The 14,271-nt window shown below is 41.1% G+C and overlaps 2 protein-coding genes across 6 annotated transcripts in view; both read right to left on the reverse strand.

Moving 5' to 3' along the window:
* LOC109967083 (receptor-type tyrosine-protein phosphatase N2-like) overlaps nt 1-486 on the reverse strand; it is a 194,639-nt gene extending 194,153 nt beyond the window's left edge. For 2 of the 3 annotated variants that reach the window (XM_020612432.1, XM_020612430.1), the window contains exon 1: nt 241-486. In XM_020612432.1, coding sequence (XP_020468088.1) covers nt 241-325 — 85 coding nt within the window. In that variant the 5' untranslated portion in view covers nt 326-486. The remainder of the gene's footprint in view (nt 1-240) is intronic. The other variant, XM_020612431.1, reaches the window with a different exon arrangement.
* A 1,435-nt stretch (nt 487-1,921) lies between these two features.
* Nucleotides 1,922-14,271, reverse strand: part of esyt2a (extended synaptotagmin-like protein 2a) — a 44,152-nt gene continuing 31,802 nt past the window's right edge. Inside the window, exons 15-24 of one of the 3 annotated variants that reach the window (XM_020612434.1) lie at nt 10,898-10,960; nt 9,722-9,796; nt 8,958-9,044; nt 8,630-8,779; nt 5,795-6,231; nt 5,581-5,679; nt 5,363-5,494; nt 5,145-5,250; nt 4,916-4,965; nt 1,922-4,782 (exon numbers count right to left, since the gene is read on the reverse strand). In XM_020612434.1, coding sequence (XP_020468090.1) covers nt 4,737-4,782; nt 4,916-4,965; nt 5,145-5,250; nt 5,363-5,494; nt 5,581-5,679; nt 5,795-6,231; nt 8,630-8,779; nt 8,958-9,044; nt 9,722-9,796; nt 10,898-10,960 — 1,245 coding nt within the window. In that variant the 3' untranslated portion in view covers nt 1,922-4,736. The remainder of the gene's footprint in view (nt 4,783-4,915; nt 4,966-5,144; nt 5,251-5,362; nt 5,495-5,580; nt 5,680-5,794; nt 6,232-8,629; nt 8,780-8,957; nt 9,045-9,721; nt 9,797-10,897; nt 10,961-14,271) is intronic. The other 2 variants (XM_020612433.1, XM_020612435.1) reach the window with 2 other exon arrangements.

Consider the following 14,271-nt stretch of genomic DNA (forward strand, 5'->3'; position numbering starts at 1 on the left):
GCTCTGATAATATTTCTGTAATTTTCCGGTTTCATAGCGTCGCCGCGCATCTCCCCGCTGAAACGTAGCCTGGGTTTGTTTTTCCTCGGCTCAGGTGAAGCTGCAGTGAAGCAACCCGCCAGTTCCTCGCAGCTCCGCTCGTACGATATTAGCAGAGCTCAGACCCAGAAACGTCTCCTCCGGTCACCGGCTCAGAGGAGAACTGGAGCCGGTCAAGAAATCACCCATTAACGTACTCACCAAATCTCCGGTCGGCAGAAGCAGAGAAGCAGCTCAGGAAAGCGAGGAGGAGGCATTGGAGAAAGGAAAACGGCAGAGGATCCATGTCTTTTCTGGGGCTTTCTCTCAAGCGTTAAAAGGCCATTTCTTCCCGCTGGGCTTTGCTCGTCTTCCTTCAGTTCAGAGAAGCACCCTGCGCGGGCGGCTCAGAGCGGAGGAGAGAGACACACGGTAGATGGATGTCGGAGGAGAGGAGAGAGGATGCAGGGCGTTTCTGCTGCTGGAGACTTGGGCTCTCGCGACACCTGCAGGTACACACGGTACTTCTGGATTGGGTTTACCAGAATAAAAGGTCGAACAGAAATACGATGTCAATGTGAAAAAAGATCTAAGTGGATCCCTGGTGTAAACAATGTGTATTGATACAAAAGGAGCAACAATCACTACATGCAAGAATCTATTATTTAAAGGAAGCGCATAGGCTAAAGCATCAGTAGCCTGAATGTTTTCAGTAATAAATACATTTAACAGATGTGAATGAAAAATAAAAAAAAGTCTTTCACTTAATGCTAGCTAATGTTGTTGCATATAAGTTGGCTAATTTGTTTTGTCACAGCATGTAACAAAGCCACAGTTTACTCTTTATTGCAATTCCAGTTGCTTTAATGGTAAAAAAAAATCCTAGTTAAAAGAATAACACATTTTTGTTTATTTTTTTGTGTCTCCGCAAAATGTTTTAATATTGGCTCAAATGATAAACATCCATGTAAAAACTTCCTCTGTGATCCAATGTGATCTTTGTATTTCACAGTGAAGCTTTGGTTGTTTTTCTTGCACGTGTACGCCACACCCCTTAGCTCTTTTTATTGCGAATGTCAGATCAGTCTATATCCGGACATGTTGTTACTGACTTGACAGAGTCAACGGAGCTCAGTGCTCTGATTCAGCACTACCGCTGCCTTCAGGTGCTGTCGGAAATAATCAAGTTTCTCAGCTGAAGGCAGGTGAATGAAAAAAAAAACTGCTGAAAAACTGTAATAACTGCTTAGCCAGAGGGGACGGTGATACTGATTAGTGAGGGACCCAGGCTGAGAAAAGGCCCCTGAAGCTTAAAATTGTTGTAGCATTAACATTTATTGTAAATGATAACTAAACTCATACATATCAGAACACTGCTTGCTTTACTATATATTTGCAGGTTTATGAAAACATTTAATTTGCCTGCTATCACTATTTTTATGGAACAATTGGACTTTTTTAGTAGATATATTTGTTTTCTTTTTTGCCAAAAGACAGAGGAATATCAACCCTGCAGTAGCTCGCCATCTTAGCTTAGGATAAAAACCAGAGGGAAACAGCTAGCCTGGCTCTGACTAAAGGTAAAGAAATGCCTCAATTAAATTTCTGTGGTTTAATTCCTACAAAACTAAAGTGTAAAAACAATATGTTTATTGTTTTAAGAACTGTCTCAGTGCCTTAAACCCTCACCAGCCTACAGAGTGCTATGTTCATTATGTGTCAGTTGGCAATTTTTCAAATTAAATGTAAAGGATAGAAATATACACATTCTCACAGGTCGTCAGTCAGCATGTAGAATATTCCCACACCTTTTTTCCACCAGCACACACTAGATTTTAATTTATAACAAACAGCAAGAGATGAAATGTATTGGGTCAGTGTGTGTGTGTGTGTGTGTGTGTGTGTGTGTGTGTGTGTGTTGTCTTGACACCAATATCAAGAAGCAATCAAAGTGGGTTGGAGTCTGATTTGTCCAAATATTCCAGCTGAAGGAGCAATCAGAGACCTTATCAGGCTGCAGGTAAACTGTGCGGTTTTGCCAATGTTTGCACTCAGCACAGGGACAAGGTGCACACACAGCAAACACACCACAAGCACATAATTGCTGCATGATTTTGTGGTTTTGGTTTTTTAAGTGTCTGTTCCAACAGTGTGACTGCCTGTCCTCTGGTGTGTTTCGCCAGCTAGACTGTACATTCTGAACAACAACACTATGTTTGTTGCCCAAAACTTTCACTTAAAACCTGTCTAAAGATGATGATGAACGTGATGAAACCCTGTGCAGTGATAAATATAAAAGAAGGGCCAGCAACCAGTGCTGTACAGCTTCATGCTGCTATATCCAGCTAAAGCTCTTTATTTGTTTAGGAGACATTCTGAAACATGGAAAACTGCTTTGTTGGTTCTCTTTATACATGTAAATATGTGGGCCATATGAATTTTAAGGCACAAGATAAATTAAGAGGACGGAGAAGACTGACTCGACTCCAGAGGCATAGCTTTCGAATCCAGTGGCTCACAGACACAATTTGTTTCTTACAAAATAAAACAAAACTAAGGAGATCTGACAACACAAATAAAAAACAATAAAGGACATAAAATGCAGAATAGCACAGTTTACATACATATATATAAAATACTTTGATATTTGAGGTGACAACAACAAAGGTCTGTATTTTGTGTTTTAAAGGTCAAAGGTGACACTAGCCACCTCCACATCAACACAAAACATGATGCTCTTTGGCTGTGTAGGAAACAAATGCATTTAAAACCAAGAACTGTGTCACCTGCGCATTTGCTCCTCATATAAACCCCTTCTGAGCAGAAGAGTCAAAGCAGTGATTATGAGATGTACATACAAACAAGTGTGTGTACACCAAAGTTGTCGGCATCATTTTCTACACTGGTCTATGGTCTAGCGTCAGACGTTGCACATTTTGGGTCACAGTGTTGAAAATGACACTAAATGGCAAGTTAAGACTAAAGCTGATTCCTTCTAGTTTTTCACTTTTTAAGCCTACTGATAAAGTGGAAAAATGGGCAGGAACTGCTGAGTTTTCCTGAAGGTGGCTTAACAGTAATTTCTGAAGTGCAGAAGGAAAGTACACTAGACACAATCTATCAACTGCTATACATGAAGGAAGTGTAGAGTCTGCATTATCTGAGAAACAGGGAAAATTACGGATGAAGGTCCATCTCACAAAATAAAAGTCAGGTCACTATCTGAGAATTTACAGTACATAACCACAGTGGGTTTGTTAATGCTACCACTGGAGGGCATCAAGGTGCAGAAGTTTAAACATCTACACATAGTGGCTTTAGATAAATGAAATAAAATGTGGGTGATAATCTGATTTTTTTTTTCATTTTAGTTCAGTTTGAGGCAGGAATTATCTTAAAGGAATAGTTCAACATTTTGGGAAATATACACTCATGTAGCATCTTCCCAGTAGCTGGATGAGAAGATACAATAACAGACTGCTAAATACAAAGCCGGGAGACAGCTTAGCATAAAGACTAGAAACATGGAACTACTACAAATGTGCCAAATGTCATTACTGGTCAACATGTTATATCTCAGCCATTTATACTGAAGTGTAAAACAACGCCAAGCTGTTGTTTACTAGGAACATGTCGCAAACTGTTTCTGGCTTGGATGAAGGGATTTTGTGGAGTCTTTTTCACCAAGAAACAGTCCGGCACATACAGCAACTCCCTTTAAGAGTTGTATCTTCTCATTAACATCTTCTGCTTAACTGTTGGTCAGACATGTCAAACTATTCCTTTAAAAAGTTTGGGTCTCTTGAAGATTGGCACTTTTTTTTTTTCCAAATTTTGATGTTGAAAAACAGATGGGTTTTTTTTCTACATTTGAGATAAAATTACCTGCCAAAACAGACAATGCTTTCAGGCAGTGATCACAGATTGTCCCCAACAGATAATAAAAAACACACTTGTGTGAATATTCAGAAATATTCTTCTTAAAAAACAGGTCACACTCCACAGTGGCCTTATTTCAGTCTAACAGCTGGAAAAGAACCGTGTTAGCAAACTGACACTTGCGTCACACATAACACAGTGCTTGTGTACTTACAGTTCGTTTCACTTGGTTATTTCACAAATGATCACAATGAAATAAAGCCAGTGTACAGTTCTGTTTCCAAAACCCACAAGGGTGAAACAATGAAATACTTCTCACTTCTTTGACGGCATCTTTCCCAGTGCCCGCTCACTCTACTTCACTACGTCTGCCCAGAAGGTTTTTCCACTTTAAAAAAAAAATAAAATTTGAAACAATCATTTGGCTGAGTAAGAGACCACAGGGTCCTCTCTCCTATTTCTAGAATCTAGCATCATTGTACATTATTTACAAACTTGTACATCGTCATCCTTTACGGAAGCTCAAGGCAGGAAACTGCTGCAACAGCAAAAAGACTTATAATTTCTTCTATAAATATGTACTATAGAATCCATAGCAGTACATTGTCATATATAGCTTTTTATATCTACTCCCTTTAGTCAATCACTCTCTGTCACTTGTTAAAGGGGAGGCTTGGCTTGCGACTGATGTGATTAAATGAATGTCAAAAAGCTGCTTTTCTGTTTCCTTTTTTACACTTAGAAGTATTGAAAATAAAAAAATAAAAAACACGTCGTACTGTGGAGTTAAGTGGAAGTGTGATGATATGATGATGGTGATAAAGACTTCTTGTTGCCATCTACATCAGGTGAGACTTGGACAGGCCGTCTTCACTGAGCTCGTGCCTGCAGAAGGAGAAAGGAGGGGGGTCAGATGTAGAAAACTGATGCTCAATTTTAAGTTTTTTCTGTCAGAGCTTTTTGTGTTGATCCTTAACATTCATGTCTGGAGGTAAATCAAACACTAAAAGTGACCAACCATTGTGTCCAACCCTTGGTGATGTCATCATGGATCAAATCAACCACAACCTGACAGAAAACAAGAATTCAGTCTGGATAAAGCAGATTAATTTCAAGCAAATGTCTGGTAAGAAGTCACCATGTTGTTGTGCTTTACTTAAAACCAGTAAGAGGGACTTCACTTTGCTGAAGACATTTTTTCAGTGTTGAACATTAAAGTATAAAGTGAAAATACAAAGTGTGTGTACCTTTCCCAGAAGGCCTTTGTGTTTGGAGAGCAGACCTCCACCGTTCTTCACCGCAACATCCAGAGTCCGTCTGTGGAGCTCCACGAACGAGACGTTGAACTCAAACCTGAACAGACGCACAGAGGAAGCCACACAGTACATTTACAGCAGCTTAATTGGCAGAGTTCAACAATAAAGTTTGCTAATGATAAAAGAACAAGTGAAGCAGTTTGACCCACGTCTGATCGAACACCGGGTTGAGGTTTTTCTTGAACGTGCGAGTTTTCCTCCTGCCTGACCTCCGTTTGTCAGGAAGCAGGTAGAGGCGGACGTAAGGATCTGATCCATGATCAGTGAATGCGATCAGGTTTCTGAGGAGGTGAACAGAAGAATATTACTCAAGACTCTAAACTCTGACCTCATACATATGAAGTGCGTCATTCTTCTTGGCTCGTACCTGCAGCTATGAACGACTACAATGAGTTTGTTCCTCTGAGAGCTGTGTCGGACTGTCAGCTGGATCTCCCCCAGTGGGAAGTGAATGGGGCCTGAACCACTACAACACACGTTACACTAAGTGATTAGACCCATGTTTAGGTTTCATGTGACAGAGACGGACGACCTGATCAGAGGATGTGCACACAGATATATTTAAGCTGATTGACACATACTTTTGCAGCTGCTGGAGTCTTTGCTGCAGCTCCTGAGCGGCGTAGGGGTTGGAGATGTCCGACGCGATGCTTGGTGTCGCCTCCTTCCCCCCGACCAGGTTCAGCTGGGAGCTCGAGATGGCCAAGTTGGATGTGCTCTTCCCAGTCTGTGCCAGGCTCTGACCTCCACCTCCTCCTTTTCCTCTGAGGCCACTCTTCCCCATGTCCATGTTTCCTGGAGCCCTAACAGGCCCCTCGGCCTCCCTCTGCCAGCTTGCCAGTTCCTGGGTCGACGCAGAGACAGAATGGGGGATGTTGGAGGTGGAAGAGGCAGGCACATAGGGGCCAGAAGAGAACAAGGGCCGTGGGAGCGGGTTGGTGGAACTGGCCTTGCGGATCTGCACCGAGGACGGGGCGGAGTCTGATGGCGAGGAAGTGTTCTTATCCAGACACAACACCTGAAAGTGGACAAAAGGTACAAAGAAAATGAGAGTCAATAGCTGAACAATAAGGAACAAAGGCCACTGTCAACTCGCAGTCCGGATTTCAGAACTGACCATGTTTAATGTCACACCTTCTCTCAGATCTATATACTATGTGTATGACGATGTCAGTTTACCAAAATCAGACAAGGAGAACTGAAACAGCCTCACTCCATTGGAGGTTTTTGCTTCTGTAAACATTTATTCATGTAACATTGCTCATTGGACTGAACATAAATTTACTTCTGTGATTTTGCATATACAGTGCCTTGTGAAAGTATTCGGCCCCCTTGAACTTTGCGACCTTTTGCCACATTTCAGGCTTCAAACATAAAGATATAAAACTGTAATTTTTTGTGAAGAATCAACAACAAGTGGGACACAATCATGAAGTGGAACGAAATTTATTGGATATTTCAAACGTTTTTAACAAATAAAAAACTGAAAAATTGGCCGTGCAAAATTATTCAGCCCCCTTAAGTTAATACTTTGTAGCGCCACCTTTTGCTGCGATTACAGCTGTAAGTCACTTGGGGTATGTCTCTATCAGTTTTGCACATCAAGAGACTGAAATTTTTGCCCATTCCGCCTTGCAAAACAGCTCGAGCTCAGTGAGGTTGGATAGAGAGCGTTTGTGAACAGCAGTTTTCAGTTCTTCCCACAGATTCTCGATTGGATTCAGGTCTGGACTTTGACTTGGCCATTCTAACACCTGGATATGTTTATTTGTGAACCATTCCAATGTAGATTTTGCTTTATGTTTTGGATCATTGTCTTGTTGGAAGACAAATCTCCGTCCCAGTCTCAGGTCTTTTGCAGACACCATCAGGTTTCCTTCCAGAATGGTCCTGTATTTGGCTCCATCCATCTTCCCATCAATTTTAACCATCTCCCCGGTCCCTCCTGAAGAAAAGCAGGCCCAAACCATGATGCGGCCACCACCATGTTTGACAGTGGGGATGGTGTGTTCAGGGTGATGAGCTGTGTTGCTTTTACGCCAAACATAACGTTTTGCATTGTTGCCAAAAAGTTCGATTTTGGTTTCATCTGACCAGAGCACCTTCTTCCACATGTTTGGTGCGTCTCCCAGGTGGCTTGTGGCAAACTTTAAACGACACTTTTTATGGATATCTTTAAGAAATGGCTTTCTTCTTGCCACTCTTCCATAAAGGCCAGATTTGTGCAGTATACGACTGATTGTTGTCCTATGGACAGAGTCTCCCACCTCAGCTGTAGATCTCTGCAGTTCATCCAGAGTGATCATGGGCCTCTTGGCTGCATCTCTGATCAGTCTTCTCCTTGTATGAGCTGAAAGTTTAGAGGGACGGCCAGGTCTTGGTAGATTTGCAGTGGTCTGATACTCCTTCCATTTCAATATTATCACTTGCACAGTGCTCCTTGGGATGTTTAAAGCTTGGGAAATCTTTTTGTATCCAAATCCGGCTTTAAACTTCTCCACAACAGTATCTCTTTGCAAGGAGGAATGGGCAAATATTTCAGTCTCTCGATGTGCAAAACTGATAGAGACATACCCCAAGTGACTTACAGCTGTAATCGCAGCAAAAGGTGGCGCTACAAAGTATTAACTTAAGGGGGCTGAATAATTTTGCACGCCCAATTTTTCAGTTTTTTATTTGTTAAAAAAGTTTGACATATCCAATAAATTTCGTTCCACTTCATGATTGTGTCCCACTTGTTGTTGATTCTTCACAAAAAAATTACAGTTTTATATCTTTATGTTTGAAGCCTGAAATGTGGCAAAAGGTCGCAAAGTTCAAGGGGGCCGAATACTTTCGCAAGCCACTGTATTTACTATTCATTCATTAAATGGGAAATCTGCTCTTTAATATTGTGTCAGTGACAAGCCAGTGCTATATTGACATGGCTATAGTGACATATATGAGCCACAGATGATTCATAGAAGACAAATTCAAAACAGCAGTTTATTTGTTTGCCCTTGGCCTCACTGTTCAGGCTGTCTTCCATCTATTATTGATTTTATTTAAAGTTCAATTTAGCTCTCAGTCTTGTTTATTATCGTCTTGTAACCTTAACCAATAGAGCCGTCAGCTCTGCTGAACTGCCTTCCTGTTAGGTGTTCTCGAGTTAAGCGAAGTTGTTAGTGTTAGCCTGGTACATCCTTGCATCTGCAACAATGCTTCAGACAATGCAGCAATAGGTTTCAGACTCTGGCCTTCCAGTCTCTCAGACCACAGGGCCACTTTACTGTCTGATGTTGGTTTTCAAAAGCCCCTAATGGCTTGGAATGAAAGTGAGCTACAACATTTCAGAGTACTTATGCACACTGATCAAAAACCTCAGGTGAATGGCAGAAGACTTATTCTTGTGTTCACTGAGCAGGTTGTTCTCCTACCCTCAGAGCCAGCTTCATCTTGAGGGTGCAGTTCGTTCCGGAGCCCTTGAGAGGGAAGCGTTGGTTCAGCATCATGTCTTTTGCCTCCAGCAGTTGAGTGAGAGGCAGCGTTAACGTCCCCAGTGAACATTCGTGTTTCTCATCCTTCACCTAAAGGTGCAGGGTATGAAACAGTTAGCTCACAGGAAAATGTCATGTAAAAATCAAACTGTATATCCTGGATTTAACTCCTCACAAACATTAGACTGAAGCAGCAGCAAAATGATCAGTCACTAAAAAGTATACAACTATATATAGATTTTTTTTGTTACTAAAGAAGCTTTCATACCTCGACCTGCAACTCTTGGGCTTTAGGGTTGTGGATAAGAAAGGTGAAGGCTTCCTCCCACACTGGTCCATTAGTCTTGTATCTGGTCTGAAAGAGCACACAGCACAGAGGGGTCAATGTGAAGACAAGCTCAGATGTCTAGAGACTTGTAACGGGAAATTATCAACGCTTTGGTAAAGACAGATGGCCACACCGAACCAGATGAAAACTGCAATTTTCTATGTAACAAAGTTGTTGAGGACACAAATCTTGTGAAAATGGCAGTGTCATGTGGAAATAACAAAATGTTAATGGATCCAACACTGACTTATTTCTAGCAGGATTTAGGTCGCCAGTTAGCTGCTTTCTGTTTGAACACAGTTACTCTGGCTGGCATTTAGATTATTTTGACACTAACTAGTCAACTTTCTAAATCCAAAATTATCCTTTCTGTGAAACTGAAAACAAATGGACTACCTACCAATTCAAACTAAACCTACTGCTAGACAATCTGGCAATCCCACCCTGTATATGAAGACTTTGTTGTCGACTGCCATGCCATATGACCTAGTTCACTGGAAGCATGCTGAGACCTCAAATATACATCTTCTGTAAGGTGACTGCAGATGGTGAGGGAAGTGTTCTACAACTTTACATTTACATTAGCAGTTTTTCCTTTTTTTCAAATTTCAGAAAGTCATCTGTTGGGATAAAAAGATTCACAGGCATTATACTGAATGAATGAATCACAGTGAGTGTAAATGTGGATCATGATTAGGTCTCACCTTGCTCTCGAAGGACTTGTGTCCGACTGTGAAATTGACAAAAGGATTGGGGTCGCTGGTCACTTTTTTCCCAGACTGCAAAGGAAAAACTGCTTTTACAAACATGTAAGAAAGGCAGCTCGGATCTGTGCTTGATGATGCATATTTTTACAACAGGGACCTCAGTATGATCTGAGCATTCAGAATATGGACTCTGAGCTCATACAGTGTTATTTTTGGGCATGCAATATCACATTACTAACATTTTATTTATCCTTTATTGATCCAGTAATGTCCCATTGAGATACAAGATCTCTTCTTCCAGGGAGTTCTGGACATGACATGATACCAGACTATCCTGTGCTAATTATCACATTTTTGTACTTGATGGCAAAATGTCACTTCTAATGGGAAGGAAATAGGAAAGAAAGTACATCAGGCTAAAAGAAAGACCTCAAACAAGGAAACCTAGAAAACCCATAATCTCAGCTGGAAAAACAAGATGACTCAAAAGTGTAAATACCAGTACTTTACAAAACAATTCTGGTATTTACCATGCACATGTTAGACATGGTGAGATGGTTAGTGTTTTCACACCAGTCAGGATGCAAGTACGAGGTATGTTCATCAGCGGCTTTATGACACGGCAAACACACGCTTCTGTTTTTATTTTACTGGTGATGATTTAGTAAAAGAAAATTGATGCACTCTCAGCAGCAAATTTCGTTTCTACTGGATAAATCATATGACCTGATTAGGCCCATGGGCCAGTGACTCTTGCCCCCCCAATGGGTGACTGGTGTATCGCTTCTGGCAAGATGCATGGCAGCCACTGCTTGCGTACATAAATACTTGTGTGACCCTTGCATTTATATCTGCATTTAAATAGTTTGCATAGAAACTGAAACAGGCATTTAATGCTGCACAGAGCGCTGTCCTGCTATAAATGGGAGCAAATCCCTGCAGCCAGGTTTCAGCTGGAGGCTGTTCCAGCAGTAGATTAGTGCCCGTGCTTTTGGAGTGCTGTTTGCAAGCATCACATATGTGTGCAGTGATCAGTGTCCACACACTTTTGCCCCCACCGTGAAAGTGTTTGTTGAATGTTTGAGTATATATGCCTGTGTGAACACTAGCTTTCCTCTGAACTCGTCCTCGATGTCTGAGCGATATGGGTGTGCTTCGTTACCGTGACATTACCTTGGTGGCTTTACTGATCGAGACCGGCTTCAGCCCCACCTGGTTGAGCTCTAACGGATTGTGCTTTGATTTTCCCCAGGGGACAAGGCAGGAGAGAGCAAACAAACACACACACATCAGCAGGTTATTAGGGAGAAGAGGAACATGCAGGGAGGAGGAGGAGGAGGAGAAGCACCGCCGGCATCCCCAGGACACAACGAGAGAGGCAGAGAAATGGTATGGACAGACGATCACATGGTTAATGTCTTTCAGCAGTTAAACCTGAACACGAGGTCAAAACTACAGCCCAACTATACTGGACTAATGAGGCTGATATTGATACAACTTGTCCTATTTTAATAAAGTAGTAGTCATACTTTGCAGCAATGAATAAAAATATTTGTTTTTTTATTAATAAATACATGTCATAAAAGTATGTTTGGCAGTAACCTGTCTCTTTGTACTGTTGGGTTAGGGTGAGCAGGCACTTTTTCCAATAGAACAATAAACATGGACACAACAGTAAATTGAAAACTATTTTAATTATTATAAGTGAAAGCTCTAAAATATAGCAGATCACAAAAGGGATATTAAATTAGTTGATGTGGGATACTAGTGTGTATAAGATAGGAAAGATAATAATCTGTAGCATATAAAATGCTATTAAAGACTAATTGTGTTGAAACACTGCCAGTTTTTATGCCAATGTAATATATCTTCCATAAAACAATATCAGCCAAATCATGCTGATTGGACTCCAGTCAAAGCAGCACAACATCAGATGGGAGACAGGGGTTAAAATGGAAGCAAGAGGCAGATGAAGGTCAGAGGGGAGGAATAATTCTGACAGAGGGGAGGCGGTTTTGATGTTGTGGTGAGAGTAGGGGGACATTTACACGTCTTGTATTGGAACCACAAACTCACTGCAGAGCACTTCAGTGTTCCAGGTAACAAGAACAGCCCACAGACATTCTGGCAGTAAAACAGAAAATAGGACCACGTGTTCAGCCCTTTTCCACTTAACACTAAACACAATGTTGGGAAAACAAGGAAGTACTAAAGCCTCAGCTCAGGTATCATCCATCAAGCCAAGACATGTGACAAAGGCAGGTGTACAATACTACAGTGTATTCCGGCATGATGTGATCGTACAAGTCACACTGAGACTGAAAAACCACAATATGACACATTAAAACTGTAGATATTCAACGACAAGAAACAGACCCCGTATCTTTTTTCATTCATGGTCATCATTGATCTAACGCTGAAAGAAGCATCTGTCTTGTTCATGTCAGATCAGTGATGGGATCAGACACTGTATTTTAAAGCAATACATGCATACATACAGGCATGTTGACACGTATAGGGGCATTAAATCAGCACTGACTCCTACTGAAAAACACACACAACTGCATGACTTATTTAAGTCTCTACGTCAGCCACACTTCACACCAGCTCACGTGACTGTGAGTTGCTTTAAAGTACTGTAACTTCGGTTTTTCATAGTGCAGTGACTGTGTGCTGCCCCCTGGTGGCACAGTTGGGGCGAGCAGCCACAGAGGAGCCGGATGGGGAAAACCTGTTGACACAGGATGGGATAAAACAGGAAGGATGGAGGCAAAGCGACCCACAGAGAATTTACTCTCCCTGCTCCGAGACTCTTATATCAAAAAAATACCTTCCTGCAGAAACAAACCGATTTGGTAACTGATATATAGGATTTATTTAAGCTTAAATGTTTTCATCTGACTGTTCAAGATAGTACTATATTAACAAATCCTTTCATGAAATATATTCATCAACAACCTTTTTCCCCATGATAAAACCAAAATCATCTAATAAATACATTTTCATTGTTTGAAAAAACTGATTTTTGATTAACATTTTATTTCGAGTCTAGTTTTGAGTTGCAGTTCTTTCAGATTACAACCTGTGAGGTTGATTTTAAACTGAAAGCAGGTAATTTAAAATTAACATACTTCAGTCTGTTGCCATACAACAGGCAAATTGACCCATAAGACTAGACTTCATCTTCATGTAACTTTTGTCAACTGAGTTATTTAGGAATAAACCTGGATATCCTATATATAACAACTGTTTTCATCAACTTAAACTGTGTTAACATAATGTAGTTTTTTTATAACTTGTAATTTAAAAGATGAACATAAAAAAAAAAAATCAAAGCATGAAGCTGGCTAAATCAGGACAAAGACTAAATCTAGCTGATACAATTATAGCACTATCTTAAAAACAGCACATTCTGGCACTTTTTGTTTGGTCTCAAGGGAAAGGATCCATCAGGCAGTATTGATTAGGGATGGGACGATATGACTTTTTCTCGGGTTGACTCAATGCAGCACTATATCAACTCAATGATATAGTGTGTACGATTTGATTACGTAAACAACAACCAGACATACTGACCTACGTTCTTGTTAGGCTGTCTTACGTACAAAAAAATATGAAGTTGCTGGTGTGTGTTGAATTTCGATACATTGTCCTGTCCCCAGTATTGATTTTTCTCCGCTGCTGATAAAATCTAATCTGTGCTGGCAGTGATGCAGAAACACATGAACATCACTGTTTTGGGGAGAAAATGAAAGCCACTGATACAGAGAATGAGCTCTGGTCAGAGTATTTAAGGAAAAGCTTTCCAGAAAACACCCTATCTGATGAAACTAGATTATAGAAAGCAATGTATGATGTGTCAGCTAAACCTGAGAGGTCAATCATTTATTAGGAGGGCAAATAACAGCGGAGGGAGGGCGCTAAAATATAAACCCTCAGTACTGTTTGCTAAGTTTACGTTACTGTAATCTCCTCAGCGTTCTAAGCAAGCTCCAACAAACAACACTCGTAACAGATGATATTAGGGAAATCAGCCCATGCATTAGTAGGAATTCATGCTCATCAAGCAAACATTTAAACCCTTTGTGAAAACCAAACCAGCAAAAGTAGCAAAATAAGAAGCATGATCCCCAACAGAGGTACTATTACTACTCTAGTATGCGGAAGCGCACTCACAAATAAGGTCCTATAGAGAGAGGCAGTGTTCTCGCAAAACACAAGGCCCGCCGAGCGCCTCTCTTTTAAGCAGCCAGAGCCCAAGTTCCCCTCAAAGACGCAAAAAAGCAGGGGGGGGGGAAGGAGGACAGGAGGGAAGCAGAGAAGAAGAGGAGGCTGAAAAGAGGAAGGTGAGGCCTGCACTGCAGAAGTGTGAACCACTCACAAATCAAGTTCTTTATCGCATTAACACTGATCTTAGTTACCACAAATAAATGGGACCACTTCTGACTGCGTTGTCATGCCTCGGTGCGGCGGTTGCCGTAGCCAGAGGGATTGTGTTTTCGGGTTGTTCGCCCATTTGTGCACCTCATTCTCATGAACATGATATT

The sequence above is a fragment of the Monopterus albus genome, unplaced genomic scaffold (assembly GCF_001952655.1).
Source record: "Monopterus albus unplaced genomic scaffold, M_albus_1.0 scaffold125.1, whole genome shotgun sequence".
NCBI lineage: Eukaryota > Metazoa > Chordata > Actinopteri > Synbranchiformes > Synbranchidae > Monopterus > Monopterus albus.